The sequence below is a fragment of the Ambystoma mexicanum genome, chromosome 2q, assembly GCF_040938575.1.
Source record: "Ambystoma mexicanum isolate Mex_15411 chromosome 2q, UKY_AmexF1_1, whole genome shotgun sequence".
Taxonomy (NCBI): Eukaryota; Metazoa; Chordata; class Amphibia; order Caudata; family Ambystomatidae; genus Ambystoma; species Ambystoma mexicanum.
In genome coordinates this window covers 520,002,412-520,026,505 of record NC_090924.1, presented here as the reverse complement: position 1 = coordinate 520,026,505, position 24,094 = coordinate 520,002,412, and the positions used below count along the sequence as shown (strand labels likewise).

At 47.9% G+C, this 24,094-nt stretch overlaps 1 protein-coding gene across 1 annotated transcript in view; it reads right to left on the bottom strand.

Moving 5' to 3' along the window:
* The window catches only part of INTS1 (integrator complex subunit 1), a 2,112,141-nt gene that overhangs the window by 594,217 nt on the left and 1,493,830 nt on the right, over window positions 1-24,094 (bottom strand). The window contains exons 29-30 of the mRNA XM_069647642.1: window positions 20,777-20,875; window positions 13,064-13,188 (exon numbers count right to left, since the gene is read on the bottom strand). Of these exons, the coding sequence (XP_069503743.1) occupies window positions 13,064-13,188; window positions 20,777-20,875 (224 nt within the window). The remainder of the gene's footprint in view (window positions 1-13,063; window positions 13,189-20,776; window positions 20,876-24,094) is intronic.

Below are 24,094 nucleotides of genomic sequence, written 5' to 3'. Positions count from 1 at the left end.
GGGAGGGGTGCTTGCAGCATTGTAACACATATTTCTTAGCCACCATACAACTGTCATTCAGAAATGTAGACATTTTCTTAGCACCGTCACTCCTCCATAATCCAAACAACACACCAAACGGGTCTGGTTCAATCGTGGCGCTCACTATGTCAGAGAAAGCCCGTAGGACCTCATCCCAGAATCCGCTAAGTTTGGCACAGGTCCAAAACATGTGCATATGGTCAGCACCTTCAATGTGGCACCTTGCACAGGCATGTGCGCGGTTTCGTGTAAACTTGGCAATTTTTTGTGGGGTGTAGTACAGCCTGTGTAGTAACTTGTACTGCATACAGCAAAACCTGATGTTGAGGGGAACTCGACATGTGTGGGAGCACCGTTTCTTCCATGTGTCATCTGAGATCTCGGTCCCGAGTTCATCAGCCCACTCATTGCGTGCAGTAGGGGGTGGGTCGGGGAATTTCGCTAGTAGCATTTTGTACAGGGCAGCGACCACTCTGCGGGAGCCACCCGAGTTAGCCTATTTCGGCCGTGTCAAGGGGTTCGTTCGGGTAGGATGACCACATGGCCTGAACAGCAGCCCGGAGTCTGTAGTATTGCAGCATCTCTAATGCTGATCAAGAGGGGCCATGGTGCCACATTTGTGGAGTGATACATTTCTCTTCAGGGAACAGGTTGGTCAGAGTTTGGTAGCCCAGTGTTAGCCAGTGCTGAGTCAGAAGTTTGTCACGTGTGTGTTCGAGCCTGGGGAATTCCCAGATGGGGAGCCATTCGTAATAGGGGCTTGGGTTCCGAGGTTAGACGTAGTAGCTGGTTCCATGCCAGCAAGGTGGTTGCAACGGGGTCAGAGGAACCTCGTAGTGGCAATGAAGAATTAGTGACATGATGTTTACTTTGGCCGCTGCGAGTCTTTCTAATTGAACATGAGGTGGAGCAATTAACCTCGGGTACCAGTATGGGGCATATTGATCTTGTGCCTCTATCCAATACAATACAAGGTTGGGGGCGGTGAAGCCATCCCTCTCATAAGGCAAAGTTATATGTATCCACTTTTTACGGACCGCACCGACATGCTACAGAAATTGTGCGCACAATTTATGTAGTCTTTCAAAGTATTGTTTCCCTGGCCAAACCGGTACGTTCGCAAAAATATAGAGCAGCTTAGGGACCAGGACCATCTTGACTAATCAGAGTTTCCCCGCTAACTAAAGTGGGAGGGAGCGCCATCCCGTTATTTTGGATTCAGTGTATTGTGCAGTAGCTGTATAGTTCTCAGCCAGCAGGGTCAATTTAGATAGGGAGACCTGGACCCCCAAATATTTGATTCCTGAGCGGTGACCAGCGCAAAGGGTACTCGCACATGGGCTCTTGAGTTACGATCGTGGGCGGGAATATCTCAGATTTGGAGTAGTTTATCGTGAAGCTGGAGAAGGTGCCTATTCGCGTTATGTCCCGCAGGAAATCGTAGTTGATGGTCGTCAGCAGACTCAGCCTCTCAATGGGGTTGGCAGCCGCAGGAATTCACAGCAGAATTATATTGGCAGCTTGTACAGGCAGGTGAGCTTTGTCACAGGTCTGGCTGCCACTACAGGGTGCAGTCACAGGGAGGCGGCAGGCGCATGCTGCACCACGGGGGCAAGAGGTCCTCTCTCCGCCCAGGGGGAGGGGGGACGACACCTCCAAAATTCGAGCTAGATGTGGCCCGCACCTTTATTGCTGGGTGGTCGTCTTCGCAAGGTACAGCTAAATTGCAGCTGGTGAAGCACAGAGCTAAGCACCCATTTTCGGGCTGCTCAACAGCGCCCCCCCGCCCCTTCTATGGTATTTAACCAGGATATGTTTTCCAAACACAGGGCTTTAAGTCCATACACAATGGTAGCACAGAAGCTCTGTTTATAAAGGTATAACATTCCATCAAGGCTATAACCAGAAACGTATTTAATACACCTAGTGAACATTAAGGTGGATGAGCGTGCTCTACGTTTTTAGATATTACAGCCCGATAATCTCCTCCAGTCGTTAACTCAAACCCCAGATATTTAAAGTGATCGACATACTATGTCTTCCTGCTAATTCCATGCTGTTGGGAGATATATCCTTATGTGCAAATATTAATTTAGTCTTACCATAATTCTTTTTATTTTTTTATATAATATTTTATTGATTTTAGAAAACATCAAACATCATACTGTCATGGTTCGCCAGCCGTGGAAGCTATGGGGAAGGTGAAGGAAATGGAGAAAGGACTAATGCTCCCTTCCGTAACGCCATGCGCGTTCTAGTCTTCCCAGCCTTAAAAACCCGTAAGTTGCTAACGTGCTTGCGTTGCAACTTCCAGTGCTTCAGGAAGCGAATTCCAACGCTCTGTTTTTTGTTTGTTATTCCTCCCCGCTCTTAGGCGGATTATCCTCTTTGTTCCCGCTTTCCGCTTTGCCAACTCCCCTCCTCCCGTTACCTGCCCACTTGCCTCTTGTCCCTCGCAGCACTCCTTCAGCTGTTTGCTCTCTACCTTCTGCCTGGCTCCTTTCACTGCTCTGTGCGCGGAGTTCTATAGTCTCAGTCTTCTGCCCGTTCTCAAACGGGGTATCCTTCTATGCTGCTTTGGTCCCTACCATCATACGCACCTGATTCCCTCGCTGCTGCTGGGACCAGTACCTGGACACCCTCATTAGAATTACCGCATTTCCAACTTCACAGCATTGCATGCTGGGATTCGAAGTCCACATCCGGATCATCTCTTTAACAACCTGCTGGGGTTTTTCAGCAAGGCTTTTCCCTGGTTTGGGGTGGGCTCCCTGGGGTCCCCGCTGCCAGGCAAATAGCCTTACTGGCAAAGTGGCCTCCGGTGGAGCTCATCCTCATCTCTCCAAACAGAAGGGAAAGATAGGAAGAAGCCCAGCGATTCCTGGTGATAAGAGAAGAAAGGAGATTTCATCAGACGATTCCTCGGAATTCCACACAGACGATCCATCCGACTTGCATACAGACTCAGGTGAGGAGTGGGTTGGTGAAATAGACACTACTGTGCAAACAGAATCTGAGAGATTGCAACGCCAAAAGGAAATGGCCACCTTGGAACAATACCAAGAAATGGTAAATGCCATACAGGCTTTAACAGCTGAGGTTCAGTCACTAAGAGCAGATAATACTGCTCTAAGATAACAGGTCCAACAGGTTGGACAACAGGCTCCTCAGCGGGATGACAACCGAGGGGACTTACCACCCATCCCACTGTCATGTGGAAAATACGATGGCAATCCAAAGAAGATGAAAGAATTCCTGGATGCCTGTACGGTCCATTTTACCTTTCGTCCCAAAACCTATGACTTGGACAGAACTAAGGTGGGGTTCTTGATTTCCAACGTAATAGGAAACGCTCTTGCAGGGGCCACCCCTATGGTGACATGTTCTGATCCAGTCCTCACCAATTATGTTGCTTTTGTTCAAAAATTCCGGGAAAGGTTTGAAAGACCAGATGTTTTGTATTCCACCTTTAAGAATCTGATAGACATCCGACAAGGTTCATCAGCCGTCCAGACGTACGTCACAGAGTTCCAAAGGATAGCTGCAGAAGCGGGATGGCCCGAAACAGATCAACAGGCTTTCTTCCGAAGAGGGCTCCATGAAGATATCAAGGATGAGCTAGCGAGAGTAGCCAGGTCAATTTCCTCCCAAGACTTGGTATCCTTGGTTCTACAAATAGAGTTCTGCATAGCTGAACGGAAGGCAGAAAAGAAGAGGCCACGCACCATCATACCAGTTCCTAACCCTCCCTCAGTACCTGAAAGAGAACAGGTAGAAGAACTAATGCAAATAGGAACAGCAAGAGGTCCTCTCTGAACCAGCGAACGCAAGAGACGGAAGGACCTTGGTCTATGTATGTATTGTGGTTCGAACGTCCATCTGCTACGTGACTGTCCTGAAGTCCCTCCCAGAAGACAGGGAAACGAAAGACCCCAACCTTAAACAGGGAAAGGGAAGGGGTGAGCATCGTAAATCCCTGTCGCCTAGCACAGCCTTCAGTCCTAGACAATTGCAGTTTAATGGTGATCAAGATCCAGATAGAATGGAATCGCGGAGATTCAGTGGAGTGTCTAGCCATGTTGGATTGCGGAGCAGCTGGCAATTACATGGATGATAAGTGGGCCAGAGAACAACGAATTCCTAGACGCCCTAAGATACGATCTAAACCGGTGGAAGGGGTAGATGGAACCCCGCTGACTTCAGGTCCCATTAGCCATGAAACACAGGAAGTAAGGATCAAGATAGCTAACCATCAGGAATATCTCACCTTTGATCTTATCAGGGCGGCGCATTTTCCAGTGATACTGGGAATACCCTGGTTGAGAAAGCACAATCCCAACATTGATTGTAGTCTGAACACAGCAGACTTCAGATTTCAGTTTTGCAGTCAGCCCTGTTTGGTCACAGAGATTTCACCAGTTGTACAGGTAACACTGCATCCTTCCCTCAGCGTCAACATGGTACCTGTTCCATATCAGGAGTTCATGGATGTGTTCACGGACACCCAACCTCGTAATCTGCCGCCCCATTGCAAAGATGATTGTAGGATAGACCTGATTCCTGATGCTGGTATCCCATTTAGAAGAATGTTTCTGTTGTGTCTACCCGAAAAGGAGGCCCTGAGGGAGTACCTCGCCATCAACCTAGAGAACAGTCTCATTAGGGAATCCTCTTCGTCAGCAGGGGCAACCCTCTTTTTCATTTCCAAGAAAGGAACTTCTGAACTACAACCCTGTATAGATTACAGAGGTCTAAACAGTCTTTACAGTACAGGACAGATATCCAATGCCATTGATGAAGGACATTATCGAAGCTGTCCAGGGGGCCCCGAGTTTTCACTAAACTGGACCTGAGAGGGGCCTACCATCTCCTAAGAATCCGCAAAGGAGACGAGTGGAAAACAGCGTTGCGAACCCCCATGGGACATTATGAATACAGAGTTAGGCCTTTTGGATTAGTTAATGCACCTGCACAGTTTCAGCGATTTATGGACAATGTTTTTGCGGACATGCTTTTCTCCTCAGTAGTTGTTTACTTGGACGACATCCTCATATATTCAACCACTTTAGCCGAACACCGCATTCTGGTCACGGACGTTTTACATCGACTGAGAAGAAAAAGTCTGTTAGCAAAACCTGAAAATGCGTCTTTGAAGCATCCACGGTACCTTACCTGGGGTTTATTCTATAAGCTGATAAGATACAGATGGATCCAACCAAGACGGATGTGATCACCAATTGGCCTGTACCCTCCACCGTCAAAGATATACAGAGGTTTTTAGGACTCTCGAATTTGTCGGAAATTCATGCCTAACTTCTCCGACATTTATTCTACCCATCCCCAACGTACTTAAGAAAGGAGTGAAGTTTGTTTGGGATTCCAGCACTGAACAAGCCTTCCAACAATTAAAGAGGTCCTTTGTAACAGCACCTGTCCTTAGACAACCGGACCAAATACAACCGTTCATAGCGGAAACTGATGCCTCCTATGGAGCCATTGGCGCAGCGCTGTTACAGAAAGAGGAAGACGGCTTGGAACATCCGGTGGCTTCTTACTCCCGAACATTAAGTGCGAGCGAACAGAATTATTCTGTATTAGAAAAGGAACTTTTTGCCATCCGACAAACCTGTGAAGAATGGAGGCATCTTCTCCAGGGATCTGTCGTCCCTTTCCTAGTTCGCAAAGATCATCAAAACCTCAAAGTGTTGCAAAAGATGGAGTGTCGCAACTCAAGACATGCCCGATGGGCTTATTTTTATTCTCACAGTTTGACTTCGTGATCACGTACCTACCCGGAAAGGACAACACTCTGGCCGATGCCCTTTCCCGAAGTTTGGGCGAAGAATCAGGAGGATACCAAGAACACGAACTCGTGTTGGCAGGAAAGAAATTCATGAACACTATAAATACGTTTCTCCAACAGGTACAGGCAGTACAGCGGAGAAACGAAAACGCAAGAACCGACTTGAACAAGAAGGGTGGTCTTCTCTTCAAGAATGACGCCTTGTTTATACCTACCTGAACATTACAAATACAGGCTATGTCCTGGTGCCATGAAATTCCTTCAGCAGGACACAAGGGTCAGAGGGCCATGATAGACCTAAGATCTCGTCATTTTGGTGGCCTTCTCTGATCAAGGATGTAAAGGAATGTGTGCCTGCTTGTCCAGTGTGTGCTCAAAATAAATACTCCTACCACAAACCCTTTACAACAAGAAACACTTCCTGATGGTCCTTGGCAGCACATATCCACTGATTTTATTGTGGACTTGGCGGTTTCTTGTGAACACACCGCCATAATGGTCACAGTCAACTCTTTTAGTAAACTGGCTCACTTCTCTCCTCTAAAAGGACTCCCTACGGCCAGTGTTACAGCAGAATTCTTCTTGAAAGATGTGGTTAGGCTTCATGGACTCCCCAACAACATAGGCTTGGACAGAGGCACACAAAGATAAACAGGAAGAGGCCTAGCAATTCCTGAAGACAGAGAAGAAAGAAGATTTCATCAGACGATTCCTCGGAATTCCACACAGACGATCCATCCGACTTTCATACAGATTCAGGTGAGGAGTGGGTTGGTGAACTAGACACTACTGTGCAAACAGAATCTGAGACATACACTATACAATACAAAGCCAGACAGATCCATATGTCAAATATTCCATTTCAATACAACCGCTGCATGGTATATTATTCTTAAAGAGGTGTCACATTGTGATTAATTTGCATCTGCCCACTTCTGCTAGATTTTGTCACTTTCCTGGAGTAGCCCCTAGCTGTATACATATGTTGCTCCATCGCATGCACACATCAACATCTGCTACCCATTGCATAAAAAGTGGGACATCCCCAGAGCACCATAGCTTTGCTATATTGCGCTTGATTAGTCCCGTGGTCGTGTTGAGGAATAGCTTTTCAAGTAGTGGCCCACTCTTCCCCAATTCCCTGCAACAGCAGTTTAGGGTCCATTGGTACAACTTGTCCCAAAACTGCAGTTAACATGAAACAACATTGACGCCAGTACCTTTAGATTTTTGGGCAATCCCACAGGATGTGAGGGAATGTGCCTTCCTCCTGCCAACATCAAAGGCAATTAGGGCTGATGGCCGGGTTCCATCGGTACAGTGCAACTGGGGGATAATCCACCCTATGAAGGATTTTGAGCTGTATCAACTTAAGTCTGGAGGAGATTGCGATCTCCTGTGGATGCATCTGTGCTATCACCCAGTCTTCTGGTAGCATTGGCCCAACATCTGTTTCCCATTTCAGTTTAAGATTCGAGAGTTCGGGGATTGCAAATGAGGTTATAACATTGTTCAATGTGGAGGTGACGTTAGAAGATGTGTGTGGAGACAATATTCTGTTCCAATGGCGTGCATTCTGGCATATCGACAAGTGAGGGGGGATGTGTATGTATAGCATGAGAGAGCTGTATGTAATGGTAATATTCTGCCGCTGAAAGGCCGAACTTGCTAGTAAGGTCATTGAAGGGGATCAGTTTGCCATCTGCAATGATGTCCCCAACTACCATTATCCACCGCCGATATCCATCCCGGCCACAGCAGTAGTCTAGTAACTTCAGATAGTCCATTGTTTTTCCATACGGTTTGTACTGGGGTCACTTTCTTGTCTCAGCCAATGTATTTGTGCGCATCGCGCCATATAAGTGAAGTATGGGCTGCTCGAATGTGAGGCAGGTTCCTCTCCCCATGTAGGGTGGCATTAACTGTTGCCTGATTGGAAGCGTGGAAATCCTAGCCCACCCTCCCAAATGGAGCGTTGCAGTGTCTGTAGTGCCATTCATGGGTGTCCCCCATCCCACAGCAGATTCTTGAGCGTGCTCTCTCTCTTAGAAAATTCTAGATCTGATACCCGGAGAGGGGAATTTTGAAGGACGTATAAGAAGCAGGGTAACGCTAACATCTTAAAAAGAGCTGCCCTCCCCAGTAGGCTCAGTGGGAGCAATACCCAGTGTCGGACATCCGTGATAAATCTTTCCATGATTGGGTGTAGGTTCTGGGGTGTGTATTCCGTCAGGTCAGCTGTTACTTGGATTCCCAAATAGCGGAATCTGTAAAGTTCAATATGATATAGGCAGTGTGGGGGGGATGGCCTGATTCGCTCCCTTGACCAGGAAAATAATGGATTTGTGCCAATATACCCGTAGTCCACTGAATGTCCCATAATGCTCATGCAGCTTTGTAACCATCGGACAGGATTGAACTGGATCAGACATATAAAGGAGGAGGTCAACTGCATACAGCGAGACTCTATCCTCTGTGCCTTCCGGCCAGCGGAAACCCTTCCATAAATTAGTATGCCGCAGCAGTTCAATGATTAATGCAAAGAACAATGGGGGCAGGGGGCATCTCTGACGCGTTCCCCTCCCCAGTTGGAAGGCTCAGGAGGGCCATCCATTGACCCTAACTTCTGCAGTCGGGGAGTCATATAAGAGTTGTACCCAGTTTATGAACGACTTCTCAAAGCCCATTCGCCACATAAATTCCCAGAGGCTTTCCCAGGAGACGGAGTCGAAAAGTCGAAAGCCTTCTCAAAGTCAACAGGCAGCAGTGCAAGGGGTTCCTGGATGATTGGGGCTCTTTCCAGCATTAAGTGTAATCTGCGGATGTTCATGCGTGTTGATCTTTGTGGTATAAATCCACACTGGTTCGAGTAGACCAGTATGGAGAACACCATTTGTAGTCTGTTTGCTAGGACCTTGGCTAGGATTTTCGCCTCGCTGTTAATCAGTGATATTGGTCTGTATGAGCTGCATAGTTCTGGGGGTTTCCCTTGTTTTGGGATGCCGATTATGCTGGACTTCAGTAGGTCCGGGGGCAAGCTCCCTTGCTCCCTTACAATGGAGGAACATCTGAAGTAAAGGGGGGGCATGTCATTCCCTCCCAATTTCTTCCATACTTCTATTGGCAAGCCATTTGGACCTGGTTATTTCCCAGACTGTAATTGAGAGATGTCATTTTCAATTTCCGACTCGTGCTTTTTGTGCAATGGTCAGCTCAGGGATCGTAATCCCGTCTAGGATGATGGTGTTGAAAAATTCTGTTGGGGGTTTATAGAGTTCCTCGTAATAGTCTGCAAAGCTCTCGGCAATGTTCCAGTCAAGTGCAATAGTTCACTTGATGCTGTTCTAATTTACCTCATCTGTCGGTGTCCAGTGTCTCGTTGTTCCAGCCAGGCCAGTATTTTGCCGGCCTTATCTCCTGTTTCATATATTCGTGTGCGCATTTCTGAATGTGCGTGCTTGGCATTATCCAGGGCAATATTGTGGAGTTGTTCTCTGGCTGTTAAGAGGGATCTCTGTGTTTCAGGTGACCCCACAGCTATGTATTCAGTTTCTCATTGCACTAACTCTTGTTCGGCTGTTAATATTTTCTTTCGGTGTGATTTTTTGTGGGCCGATATCCAGGAGAGCATTTCTCCCTGGAGAACCGGCTTATAAGCTTCCGAGAGCGTTACTGGGCTATCCACTGTACTGCTATTAAGCTCAAAGTATGTGGCTGTTTATCATGAATATGATCAATGAATTTCGGGAAGCCAAGGTAATAGCTATTCAATCGCCAAGATGGGGGGAGTTGCCCTATTGTTTTAAGTTCTAATAACAGGGGCAAGTGGTCAGAGATTCCCTGGGAAGTAATATTGCACCAATTGCCCTGTGCATGTCCATTGTTGGGAGAAAGAGATAGTCTAGCCGTGAGAGGGAGGCATGGATGCTGGAGTGATAGGAATATCCCCGCTCTGTGGGGTGTAGATCGCGCCATACGTCGCAGAGGCCTAATGCTGCAGCGAAGGTGGCCAGTTTGGTGGTTGACGTGGGGTTTCTGCCACGTAGATGTGTGCGGAGTAGTGCCACATTCATCACGTCGTTGAAGTCTCTGCCGAGAATACAGAGATCTGATCTGTGAGTGGCAATCACTGGTGTTATATCGTCAAGCAGTTCCTCTGTGAGCATTTGGGGGCATATATTGCGAAAAATGTTATTGTTTCTCCCCAAAGCATACCCTGTACCATTAAAAACCTGCCCCTGGGATCCTGCATTAGTTGGGATAGCGCAAAGGGAAACCTTTCAGTGTACCAGGAACAGAACCCTTCTGGAACCCATGGAGAAACCAGCATCGATCGCTGTGCATCGGAAGAGATTGCATGTCGTGCCAGATAAATGTGTTTACGTGAGAAGAGCTACATCAGGGGAGTGTCTATTGAGGAATTGCATAACTAGTCACTGCTTGATCCCAGTACCTAGGCCATTGACGTTCCATGTGAGGAGGTTCAGAGATCTTACTGCGTCATTGCATCATCATGGAGTCAGTGGGCACGGTTGTGTCATGCAGCGTGGGGAGCTATGTGTACATACATTGCAGTGTTGAGGCTGTGGTTACCAGGGTGGATCTGGACAGTGTATTCAAGAACCTAAAACAGTTTCACAAACAAACTTCTCTCCCCCTCACCATACTCCATCCCAACTTGAAGCATCTGTCGCCTGAACCTTGTCGACAGACGAAGCTGTCGGCTATCAACTTTTTAAAAAATGTTTCATTCAAAGTAACATTTAATATTGATTGAACAAAGGTAAAAGGACATATCAACAAATTATTATGTGTATAGCAATTACCCACAAAAACATATAGGTATGACAACAAAGTATACAGATAAACGCAGATTACATTGAAAAATTGCACACGCCTGATACCATAAACACAAATTGCGCCCATAGACAATAATGTCTATTACAATACAGAACTTGGCATGGTAATCCAAAACTTGATATTCCGCAAATTTATAGTTACTTCTTGAATGTGATCACTCTCATATTGTAATATACCAACTCTGTGTTTGTTAAAAAAAGAAATACACATCTTCCGTTCCATTGGGGCGCTAAAGGAACTTCGTCAGAGGGAAGGTAATCTGGTGGATGGACTGACATAGTGCAGTAACATGAATGGACCACCAGATTCCTGCTCCAAAATTATCAAGGTAACTGCTGTCGGGAAGGCGGCGAGCATCTTGCTCCCTGAGCTGCGCCACGCCGACTCCATAATTTTTTTAAAGATCGTATTCTTCAGCATATTTCTGCAGTGTGTTTAAAGATCTTTTGAGGCCGGAGAAGATGTGGTCACATATGACTAAATCGTCTGCATAGGACAGGTAATTAACCTTTTCCCCCACAATACTCAGAGGGAGGGGGAGAGGGGAGAGTTCACTTGGCTCAAGCTTGCAGACAAATCCAGCAAATAGATGTTAAAAAGCAGAGGAGCCAACACACAGCCCTGTTTCACTCCCCTGTATGTTGCTCTGGGGCGCATGATGTCTCCCCTGCTATCCATCTTAACCTGAACAAAGGTTCCCTCATAGAGGCCCTGCACAGCGGCCAATAGGCCGCTGGGACAGCCCATACTCTTCATCTAATGCCACAACTTCTAGCTATTAACAGTATTAAAGGTTACCTCAAAATCAATCCTAGCTACATACAATACAGGATTACCTTGGTCTTGGCTTTCCTTATCAAGGTAAACATAGAATTGTAACTGCTAGTCATTTGAACCATGTAAAACGTCCAACAGGATGGCTGTTTTCATGCAGGAATACTACTTTTACTTACATTACTGCCAACTTGTCCGTTTCAGAAGCTGACTTTAGTGCCACTGAGTTATGAAAGTCAAATGTACAAGGGTGGAATGTAATGCTTTTTAAAATGTAATATCTTAAAACATGGAGTCTATTAGAAATGCATTTGGGGCGCTCTCAGCAATGGACATTCTCCTCAGTCCACAGTGAAAAGCTGCATTTTAATGTGAGCTCTGAATACTGTTTTCCCTAGAAATCGTCCATGTTAGTCTACAGTGCTTTAAGGACAGTTTTTCCTGATAACGTTGCAGGAGCCAAAAGCACACTTTGCTTGCGCTTCCTTGAGAAGAAGGGAAGTGTGTTTACCTCTTGGAGTTTTCCACCTGGCATTTCAGCCATATGCCAGTGAAGACTTGCAACAGGTGCACTTAATGGAAAAGTACTGTCCTGCCTTTATGGAAAGTTTAAATTGGAGAGCACCGGATTAGGTTGACGGAGAAAAGGCTTCTACTGGGTTGAGAAAAAGGTTGGACGCATCCTTTCCGGTACCGTTGTGAAGATTTCTCTTTGCCAACCTGATCTGGAAGCTTTCCAGTGGAAGTTCTTGGCAACAATGAAGTGGCGTACAGTTTGGCCAACAGTGATGTATTTTATCTAATACTTGCTGGGGTACCAGGCGTTGCCCATGTCCTGATCGAGTGGTGTCTCATGTGCCCTGGAGGATGTTGCTCTTGTACTCTGGTTGGCAAGTTGCGCTGCTGTTTGTTATGTTTCAGAAACTATTGATATTGACTTTCGATTTGCCTCAGATGGAGCTTTTCCAAGTGATGTTTGTTTTTTTGTGCGCCATGTTTCAGTCACTTAATGGCTTCGGCACATTTGCGAAAATGTCCAAGAAAGATTGATTGATTGCGCCCTCTTCTCGTGAATGAACTTAAGTAAAATGTAAACTTGCCATGTCCCATATTTGGAGTGGCGTGTTAAAAAAGAAAATAATTCATATTTTTTTGTTATTCCTTTTAACACTGCCTTAATTAAACAGTTTCAAACTGTATACAGTAGCAATACATGTTAAAGAAATAACCAACACATATCGAACATATTGCTTCAGAAGCTTTTCCAAATTGTTCCTCCTTCTAGTACCTACTGTAGTGAATCGGGGTGAGCATCAGTAAATGAGGGTGTCTACAGAGTACAGCTTATAAATGAGGATACATTCAGAAAAAAACAGACCAAATCACATTAATAAACTCACATGTACATGTGTTCATTCCCAGGGGCATGTATAATTTTCTAGAAACTGAACTGAACAGTTATGGTTGCACATACCAACCTTCTACAGCACAAGCAATGCTGTAAAAGGTGAAACAGTGAAATAAGAGGCATTCAAAGGTATGCTTTCGCTTTACAATCAAAGCCAAGTTTACAGTGGTTAAGATTTCAGAGGTTGGTGACAATACCTTAAGAAGCATCCCAGCCAGGTCATCCTCTGGGCCCAGAACAGGAATCTGAGTAAGAGCTCGCATCCTTCCAGTACCTTGAGGAGCTTCTGTGCTCACATTTGGCCTCAGAGAATCAATACTATCTGCAAACAAAGCAACAGTTATCACTGGTATCTAAACAACACACACTTATGTATGCCCCGCCCAAAAGCATGCCTCTGATTCCTTTTCTAAAGGTTTAAATAAAGAAATGCACAGATCAGGTAAAAGTGTGAACAAGGGGAATGTAAAAATATTTGGCATTTCATTAAACCTGCAAATCTAGTATATAATATGCAATTCAGTAATTTAAGGCTGTTTATCAAAGAATATTCAGTCTCAGAGGAGTTCATAGGATATATATATATATGGGATACATTACTCACCGTAATCGTATTTCTGATGCTTGTATCTGCTTAGATTCACATGCTGTGCATAGGCCGACATCTAGTGGAAGCTGCGGAGTATTACAGTTTGTTTTTCGAAAATCGAAAATGGGCGTCGACACAGGCGTGCCAGTAATACTATCCCTAGTGTGACGTCCACTGTACCCAAGATCCCTCACGCGTCTAGGATCCTCAGATTGTATTTTTTTTTCTGACATGAGGAAGCATGAGGAGTAGCGTGAGTACAGATAATCCAAGCAGATAGACAGAAAGGTAAGACTACAAGCAATTATGCGCCTTCTCTCGGAGGGGAGGAAGGGTGGGTCGCATGTGAATCTAAGCAGATACAAGCATCAGAAATACGATTACGGTGAGTAATGTATCCCTTCTGAGGCTTGTGGAATCTGCTTAGATCACATGCTGTGCATAGATTAGCGAGCAGTACCAGAAGAAGGAGGTGGGATGTGAGAAGGGTCATGAGCAAACAGGTGTCTTAGAACCGCTTGTCCCACTTGTGTATCTGTCTTGGAATGAGTGTCAATGCAGTAATGCTGAGTAAAAGTGTGAATAGAGCTCCAAGTAGCTGCTTTGCAAATGGTGTCGAGGGGAACATTTGCAATGAAAGCCAGAGTGGCACCAATGCCTCTAGTAGAGTGGGCCCTTGGCGTAAAAGGCAGAGTCTTTTCAGAAAGAGAGTAACACAGCTGTATACAGTTGATAATCCACTTCGAGATAGCGCCCTTAGAGACGCGATCCCCCTCTCTGACTGTAGCTACGGAGACAAACAGTTGATCTGTTTTCCTTAGCGGTCTGGTTTTATTTACATAGTATAGGACCGCCCTACGCACATCTAGGGTGTGTAGTTTCACCTCAGCCGAGCTTTGCGGGTTTTGGAAGAAAGCCGGAAGCTCGATGGACTGGTTTACATGGAACTTGGATATGAATTTAGGTGAGAACCTAGGGTGTGTGCGTAAAACCAGTTTGTCCTTGTGGATAGTAAAGAAAGGATCCTGCACTGACAGAGCCTGAATTTCACTGACCCTTCTTATGGAGGTAATGGCTACTAAGAAGGCCGTTTTATAAGTCAGGTGTTTGAGACTACTTTTATGCATGGGTTCGAATGGGGGTCCCATGAGCTTAGCTAGCACCACGTTGAGGTCCCATCCTGGCGGTGGGTTCGAAATAGGAGGGTGAAGTCTCTTTACTCCTTCCATGAAGGCTTTAACCACTGGTACTTTCCACCACGAGACCTTGTTATGGGATGTGGTGTAAGCCGAGAGGGCTGCCAGGTGTACTTTCAGCGAGTTAAAAACCAACCCTGCATCCAGCAGGTGGAGCATGTATGTCACAACGTTGGAAGGAGTGCAATCAACCGGGTTGATTTGTTTATTTTGGCACCAGATAACGAATCTTTTCCACTTATCAAAGTAACAGTGCCTTGTATTTGGTTTCCTGGACTCTTTTAGAATGTCCATACACCTCTGTGGTAATTTGAGATGTCCAAACTCTATGACTTCAGGAGCCATGCTGCTAGGTTCATAGAGTTGGGTTCCTGATGCACTGTTTGACCCTGTTGCTGGGACAGTAGGTTGTACCAGGCTGGGAGTCTGATGGGCTCGCACACCGCCATCCTGCGTAGGTGTGGAAACCATGGTTGTCTCGCCCACATGGGAGCAACTAGGATGAGCGTCATCGATTCCTTGTTCATCTTGTACACCACTTTCCTGATGAGAGGAGTTGGTGGGAAAGCGTACGCAAACATCCCTGACCAGTTCATCCACAGGGCATTCCCTTGGGAGTCTGGCTGGGGGAACCTGGATGCAAATCCTGGGCATTGTCTGTTTTCGCTTGTGGCGAATAGGTCTATAGTGGGGAAACCCCACTGAGAGAAGAGATCTTCTACTACGTTTCTGTGAAGGACCCATTCGTGTTCTTCTGGGAGGGAGTCTCTGCTTAGAGCATCCGCTAGGGAATTGAGCTCCCCTGGAACATGTTGTGATGACAGGAAGATGTTCCGTCTGAGTGCCCATATCCATATTTTCTGGGCAAGCTTGGACAGATTTGGCGAACGAGTCCCCCCTTGCTTGTTCAGATAGAACATGGCTGTCGTGCTGTCCGTCCTGATCTGCACCGACAAGTTCAGTAGATGGGGCTCGAAGGCCTTTAGCGCTCGGAATACTGCCAGAAGCTCTAGCAGATTGATGTGGTTCTTGGCTACTGAGTGAGACCAGAGACCCTGAGCTGTGTGGTGAAGATGGTGAGCTCCCCACCCAGTCAGGCATGCATCTGTAGTCACCACGGCTTGTACTTCGGGATCGTAAAAGGTTTTCCCCTTTGCGAGATTCTCTCTTGTCCACCAGTGTAGGCTCTGTACGAGTGTTGGCGAAACGACCACTAGATCGTCCCACTGACCACTTGCCTGAGACCACTGTTTCGCCAACCATTCTTGCATGGGACGCATGCGCAGACGCGCGTGGGGGACCAGGTAAATGCATGACGCCATCATGCCCAGTAACCGCATAGCTTTGCGTACTGTTATCTGTTGACCTGACTGATAATGCGGAATTTGCCGAAGTATATTCCGAATTCTCTCTTCCGAAGGGAAGGTCAATCCTTTCTGAGTATCTAGGATAGCTCCTAGAAACTGTTTTGAGGTGCTTGGCACCAGACTTGACTTTTTCTCGTTGATAGAGAAGCCTAATTCGTGGAGGAGGTCGATAGTCCTCTGAATGTTTGACCTGCAAATTCCTGGGGTTTCCCCCATTATGAGCCAGTCGTCCAGATAAGGGTACACCGGGATTGCCTCCCTGCGTAGGTGTGCAGCCGCCACAGCCAGTACCTTGGTGAATACCCTTGGTGCTGAAGCTATCCCGAAGGGCAGTACCTTGAATTGGTAGTGGCGACTGTCCACCTTGAAGCGTAAGTACTTTCTGTGCGCTGGGAGCATGGAAATATGAAAATAAGCATCTTTCATATCCAAGGTTGCCATGTAATCCCCCTTTTTTAGGAGGGGGATTACCTCTTGTAGCGTGGTCATACGGAATTTTTGGGGCTTGACATACTTGTTGGCAGGCCGTAAGTCCAATACTGGGCGCATTGTCAAATCTTTCTTTGGCACAAGGAAGTAAGTTGAATAGATACCCTTGTTTACCTGGTGTCCTGGGACGAGTTCTATCGCGTCCTTTTCTAGCAGAATGGCGATCTCCTCGAGAAGGATCCTTTGATGCTCTAGGGAGTGCACTCTTTGTCGTGGAGGATGGTTCCGGGGACGCTGCAGTAGTTCTATACAATATCCTGCGGATACTGTTGACAGCACCCATCTGTCTGAGGTGATCCCTTCCCAAGCTTGGGTGAAGGTGGAAATGCGTCCCCCTACTGGGGTTGCGTGACAAGGGACCCTGAACTGAGCGTCACTGTTTTGGTGGAGGCGTACCACCTCCCTTGTTGGGGCTGCCTCTGCCTCTTCCACGACCTCTCTTGTTACCCCTGCCGTAACTCTGGGTAGACTGCTGGTTGTTATTCCATTGTGTACCCTGTCCCTGGGCATAGTTGCCTCTTTGTGAATTGTGGCCGCGTGGGCGACGAAAATTACTGTTCCCCCTCTGGTTAGGGGGTTTGTTGGTAAGCTGGCCAAGGGATTTGAGAGTCTCATATTCATCTTTGGCATTTTTAAGTGCGTCTTCGACCGCTTTCCCAAACAATAGGTCGGGTTCCACTGGCTTGTCTATTAAAGAAGCCTGGGTTTCTGTCTTGAATCCCGACTGCCGTAACCACGCATGTCTCTTGATAACCGTACCCTCTGCTATCAATCTCCCTGCGTTGTCAGCGGCGTCGGAAGTTGCTTTTAAAATGCAACCAGACACGGCTCTCCCCTCTGCCGAGATCCGAGCCAACTGGCCCTTTAACGGTTCTGGAGCAGAGGCAATGAGCGCCGCGACTTCTTCCCATTGATGGCAATTGTAACTAGCCAACAGGGTGGTGGAATTCGCAATCCTTGCTTGGTAGGCGGACGTTGAGGCTACCTTCCTGCCAAACCCATAAAGTTTTTTGCTCTCCTTGTCGGGAGGAGCTTCTGATGAAGATAAGGGCGTGCCAGCCCTTTTTCTAGTGTTGGTAACCACTAGGGAATCTGGTTTAAGATGTCCCCTTATATACAGAGGGTCAGACTGGGCTGCCCGGAAAATCTTTTCAATTCTGGGGTTGACAGCTCTGGTGAGGTTAGGATTCACCAGGGAAGGATCTATTCTTCGTTGGATGGACTTGAGGATAGGGATGGTCTGAGCGACCGGTCTCCTTTCTCCTACAAACTCCTCCGCGAAGTCCCTTTCCTCCTGTACACCGTGGGTGTCGATGTGGAAATGTTCCGCTGCTCGAGCGAGAACCTCGTTGAGGAGGGGCTGGTTATCAACTGGAGAGTCGGTAACTGGGGCTTCGCCTTGTACTGGGGAATCTACTCTGTAAATTTCCTGCTCATTTTCTCCCTCCTCCAGGTCCTCATCCTCTGCAAGGTAATCTGTCCCGGTTTGTTCTTCCATAAATTCAAACTCCTGGTCCTCTTCAGGGAAAACTTGTCCCTGGTAACTGGGGAGTGGAGTAGAATATGGAATGGAGTAAGGCTGAACCTCGAAGGGTTCAGGTCTTTCGAACCGGGGCTTTTTACTTAGCGGGATAGGATCGGAGGAGCCTGAGGGTGTGGCCCCTTGAGGGTTATATGAAAGAAAATGTTCTGGGTTCTTATCATAAAAATCAGCCAAGGAAGACATCCTAGACATAACCCTGTCTATGTCTTCACTGGACCATTCCCTGGAACAGGGTATTACTTTAGTAGGTGATGATTTATGGGACTTTTCAAGGGTAGACTTGTGTTTGCTTGTCTGCCTAGGGTGAGAGGATGGCTTTATAGGAGTGGAAGGCTGTGCTTTCCGCTGCTTCCCCCCCTCCCCGTGCGTGGAAAAATGTTTTCCCTGTCCCTTGGAGGCCCCAGAGACTTTCGACGCCTGGCGCCGAGGGTCTGGAGAGGTATCTGTGTGCTTTCGAGGGGCCTCACTGGTGTTAACCACGGTCTCTGTATCTTGGAGCGCGGCCTGGGGGTGGAAGTCGTCTTCGTCTCCCGACGATCGAACTTCCGTTAATGTGTGTAGCGCGGCACTCTTGGCAAGAGTGGATGATTGCCTTGCGTCGTGAGGTGATCTCGATCGAGAGCGCCCAGAGGACACCGAGTCGGACCGTTCTTTTTGTGCCTCTTTCCGTGAAGTCGACGTCGTCGAGGTCCGGTTGGTCTTAGTGTGTTTAGTGTGTGTTAGGTGTGTAGCGCTTGCGTCGCCGGGGGTCTTCCCCATAGCCGCCCTGCCGGACGACCTTCCGAGGTCGGGGACCTGCGCTCGCCGGCTGTCTTTCGACGCCGTAATGCCCTCGCCGTCCGAAAGTACGGCGTCGCTGCCATCGCTGAAGGCGCCCTCTGCTGCCATGGCCTCCTGCCTGGCGTGGTGGGCCCAACGCTTTGTCGAACGGTCCTTAAGTGTCTTAGGTTTAAACCTACTACACGCTCTGCAGTTCGCTTCGGGGTGATCCCTTGGCAAGCAGAGATTGCACGTGGCGTGCCTGTCGACCCAAGGGTATTTGTGATTGCACTTGGGGCAGAATTGAAAAGGGGTACCCTCCATACGCACCTTAAGGCAGCGGGCTGCTAAGTGTAGGAATATATAAAATGTAACTATATATCAAGAGTGAAGAGTATGTACCACCCCCCACTCTCCCTACTTGTAAGGGCCGAGGCCAGCGGCCTACTAGGCCCGGGCCGAGGCCAGCGGCCTTCCGAGGCCCAGATCTGTCGTGCAGCAGTCGACGGTCGATGACTTCTCCAGCCGTCGTCGAGGTCGAGGGTCGACGTTGGGGTGGGGAAGGGAATGAATAAGAATTATAATTATAATAACAGCAAAAGTATGGCTAAGGCCAGGGAACTCCGCAAGATGCTTCCGACCAGTATGGCGGAAAAAAACAATCTGAGGATCCTAGACGCGTGAGGGATCTTGGGTACAGTGGACGTCACACTAGGGATAGTATTACTGGCACGCCTGTGTCGACGCCCATTTTCGATTTTCGAAAAACAAACTGTAATACTCCGCAGCTTCCACTAGATGTCGGCCTATGCACAGCATGTGATCTAAGCAGATTCCACAAGCCTCAGAAATATATATATACATATATATATATATTCAGAGGGAGCACAAACTGAACACTGCTCTTGCTTGCTGTGATGAAGCCAACTAGAGTCCAAGGACACAACTCATAAATTGAGTCCAAAAGGAATTATTTGGGATTTTACACAAGCAAATGAGCAACTCAAATGGGGATCTGGATGGCAAACAATTACACAAATGCTTTTCGGTTCAGATAGTCAGGGTCTCTTCTCCGGTTCAGTCTCTTGTACACTATTTGGCGTGGTTGGAATGTTTCTGTATGTTGTGCCACTCTTGCTCATTGGTATTCCCAGCTTCGCCCCAGTAGGATCCACAATGTTTCCCTGAGGTGTGACGGCCAAGGGGGCTTCAGGGACTGAGCAAGGTGCTACAGTGCTTTTCTGCCCTTGCGCCTAATCAGTTCACCCGTCTTCAGTGTCTTCCTCATGGAAGTGGATTCTCACTTGTGCCTAGGGACATTCCTCTTGGGCTGCGTTCTGGTACTCAAGCTGTCTGTTGGCTAACCTCCTCGTAGTTCTCCACAATCTGTCCTGCCCCGCAAGACACAGACTTCAAAAGGACAGTCCACCATCTTAGATTCCGTTTTCCCATACATGCATTTTAGGGTACACTCGCAGCCTGTGACATGGAACGATGCCAGGGCAACCATTTTTCCCACTATCTGGCTGCAAGATGTGGTGGCAACGGAAACATCTTGCTTTTCCTCTCATTTTTAATGGGCTTTCTTGTTTCTGCAAAATGATTGTCATGTCTGGGGCACACTTTAAAGGGCCAGCAAGAGGAGTAGCGTCACTGTGATGATCACCTGTCTCAGGCCTTCAGTGCAGTGTGTGGCAACAGGGGATTATCCTCATAACACCCCTCATAACACCCCTGGCACCACATGTAGCAGATGGTAGGGCTGACCTTCCGTGAAGCACACACCTTAGGGGACTTTGTCACAATGGCCTTAAACCAACATAAACCAGCACATGCTTCTTATTTAATTACCTCAACGATAACACCTCAGCAAAAACACAAATCTTTGTTAATCTGCCCATTTTATTTTTCTTACAACTTCTAGTACATAACTGGTACTATTTCTATGACATACTGAAGTTAGATACCTCTTCTTGTTTGCAGGGTTGATGTGAGTAAGGTGTGGAATATCTGGCCTCCAGTAGCCCCCCTTTCATGTTGCACCTCCACAAGATGTGCCATGTAATCTGCAATGGAATAAATTCAATTAAGGCCAAACAGAGTTTATGTACATATATCATTTGGGAGCAAACAGCAAGTCAAGTGGGGGAATTTGACGGCAAAATAGGTTTAAAAAACTGATGTGACAAAAGAACAAGTTACTTTCTTACCTGGTAACGTTCTTTCGATGGGATGGTTCGACGACGTATTCCATATCTATGACAGGTAATCACCACAGCTGTGCTGCTTCAGAAACCTTTTTCGGCGTCTGCGTCCTGCATCGATGACGTCGATGCGCCGTCGTCGAGGACCTCCACCGACGTCCGTCGTCATCATCCGATGTGATAAGTAGGACGCACGACGCCCGTAGCCTCAGTTGTAGTTTTTTCCCCCAGAACGTGTGACATTAGTCTACTGACAGTCAGACACAAAGCCTTGCGGAACGTATGCTGCAATCGCAAAAGAAATTCTGCAGCAGGGAAGGTAGGGAGGGAGCGATAGGAAATACGTCGTCGGACAATCCCATCGAAAGAATGTTATCAGGTAAGAAAGTAACTTGTTCTTCGAGGGGATTGGGTCCTTCGACGTATTCCATATCTATGACAGACTCCGAAAGCAGTACCAGAGCAAAGAGGAAGGAAAGAATTTAGAATCAAAATTTAGAATTGCCAATCAAATAGCAGAGCAAAGGACCGCCTTGCCAAAGGCCAGATCCTGTCCTCGGATGGAATCGAGGGAATACTGACGTACAAATGCATGTACTGAAGCCCAGGTGGCTGCATCACAGATGTTGCGAATAGGAACACCCCTCTGCAGGGCAGTTGATGCAGCTATAGCCCTGGTAGAATGGGCCCGCAAGCCAGCCGGTGGGTCTTTACCCGCCAAGCAGTAACACTCCGAGATGGCCAAAATAATCCAGCGAGACAAAGTCTGTTTCGTCACAGCTTGTCCCAAACGCTTTCCAGCGTAACCAATAAAGAGTTGATCATCCACTCTGACCCGGGACATGCGTGAAACATAAAAGCTTAAAGCTCTCCTAGGATCAAGCCTATGGAGCCTCTGCTCTTCCTTACCAGGATGTGGAGGAGGATAGAACGCCAGAAGAACAACCTTCTGGCTCAAATGAAATTCCGAAACCACCTTCGGAAGAAAAGAAGGACGAACTCTAAGGACACCCTGTCCTTGTGAAATACAGTGAAGGGTGGCTTAACTGAAAGTGCCTGTAACTCACTCAACTCTGTGAGCGGAAGTAACCGCAACTAAAAACACAGTTTTCAGAGTTAACAGCCTCAAAGGGCAAGAATGTAAAGGCTCAAACGGAGCACCCATAAGAAACTTAAGAACAAGGTTTAAATCCCAACCGGGCACCAGGAAAGGTGACGGAGGGAACACATTAGTGAGCCTTTTCACAAACTGTGAAACTAAAGGGATTTTAAAGTAGGAACACTCTTCAGACGAGCGCTTAAAGATGGACAGCACCGCCAGTTAACCTTTAATGGTACCCACTTGCAAGCCCCTGTGGGCCAAAGAAAGTATAAAGGACAGAACCATGGGGATGTCACATGCAAAAGGATCCACATTCTGAACTCTGCACCAGTCGCAGAACTTACGCCAACGGTACAGAGACTTTGTTGCTGGCCGTCGGGCCGAGAGCAACACCTCCATCACGTCTTCAGGGAGGTCCCAAACCTTATACATCAACCTTTCAGAAGCCAAGCGTGAAGGTTGAGGAATCTGACCTCTGGATGGAGAACCTGACCCCCCTCCCGTGAGAGCAGATCGTCTCGGTAGGGAAGACGACGTGGAGGACAGATGGATAAGTCGAGAAGGTCCGGGTACCACGTCCTCCGAGCCCACGCTGGAGCAATGAGGATCATCCGGGAACCAAACTTTCGTAACCTCCGCAGCACATGCGGGATGACGGGGACTGGAGGAAACGCGTACAGCAGTGGGAATGACCACTCCACCACAAACGCATCTCCTAAGGCTCCTTTTGGACGAAATTCTCACTAACAGAACCTCTCGCACTTCCGGTTGAAACTGGAGGCAAAGAGATCCACTTGAGGGGTCCCCCAAAGGGCGAGGATCTCCAGGAGAATCTCCTGAGCCAACTCCCACTCGTGAGAGATCGTGCTCTGCCTGCTCAGAGTGTCCGCCGTCACGTTGTCGTCTCCGGCCAGATGAACTGCCGAGATCGAAACTTCCTGCTGGATGGCCCAGAACTCGAGCTGCATCGCCTCCCTGCACAGACGAAGTGACCCTGCCCCCACTTTTTGTTGAGGTAGTGCATGGCCACTGTGTTGTCAGTCAGGATCAGGACATTCATTCCTCGCACAGTCGGCAGAAAAGCCTTCAGGGCTAGCCTGACGGCCCTCAGCTCCAACAGATTGATATGGAGTCTGGACTCCGACGGAGACAAACGACCGCTGACTGCCAGCTCCTTGGCATGAGCTCCCCATCCCGTGAGGGATGCATCCGTCACGATCGTCACCTCCGACCAGGGAAGCCAAAAGGGAGCCCCCTTCATCAAGTTGCCTTCGACAGCCCACCACAGAAGGTCCTTGGCGACCGAGGGCGGCACCTGAACCGGGTCCGACATCCTGCCGGAGGACTGCGACCATTGCATCTTGAGTGCCCATTGCAAAGATCTCATCCGCAGGCGAGCCTCTGGCACCAGAAGAATGCAGGATGCCATGAGGCCGAGCAACCTCAAGAACTCGAACGCTGGGAGCAATTGGGCATGCTGAAACTTGTGCACCATCTGCTGAATGTGAAGAGCCCTCACCTGGGGAGGAAAACGCTGCCCGAGGGAAGTGTCGAGCACTGCTCCGATGTACTGGAGCCGCTGTGTTGGCGTCAAATGGGACTTCTTTAAATTGAGGGAGAAGCCCAGCCTGTGAAGGAAGTGGCAGGTGACGGACAGAGGATCCAGGACTTGCTCGGGAGAGCTCCCCCTGATCAACCAATCGTCCAGGTAGGGACTAGACGTGAATCCCCCCCCCCCCCTTGCCTGAGATGCGCTGCCACCACCACCATGAGCTTGGTGAAAACCCTCGGGGCGGAGGCCAATCCGAACGGCAGGACCCGAAACTGAAAGTGCGAGTCGCCAACCGCGAACCTCAGGTACTTCTTGTGCTTGGGATGGATCGGCACATGGAAGTAAGCATCCTTGAGGTCGAGAGACACCAACCAGTCCTGAAGCTGAAGGGCCTGGAGGACTTGAGAGAGAGTAACCATCTTGAACT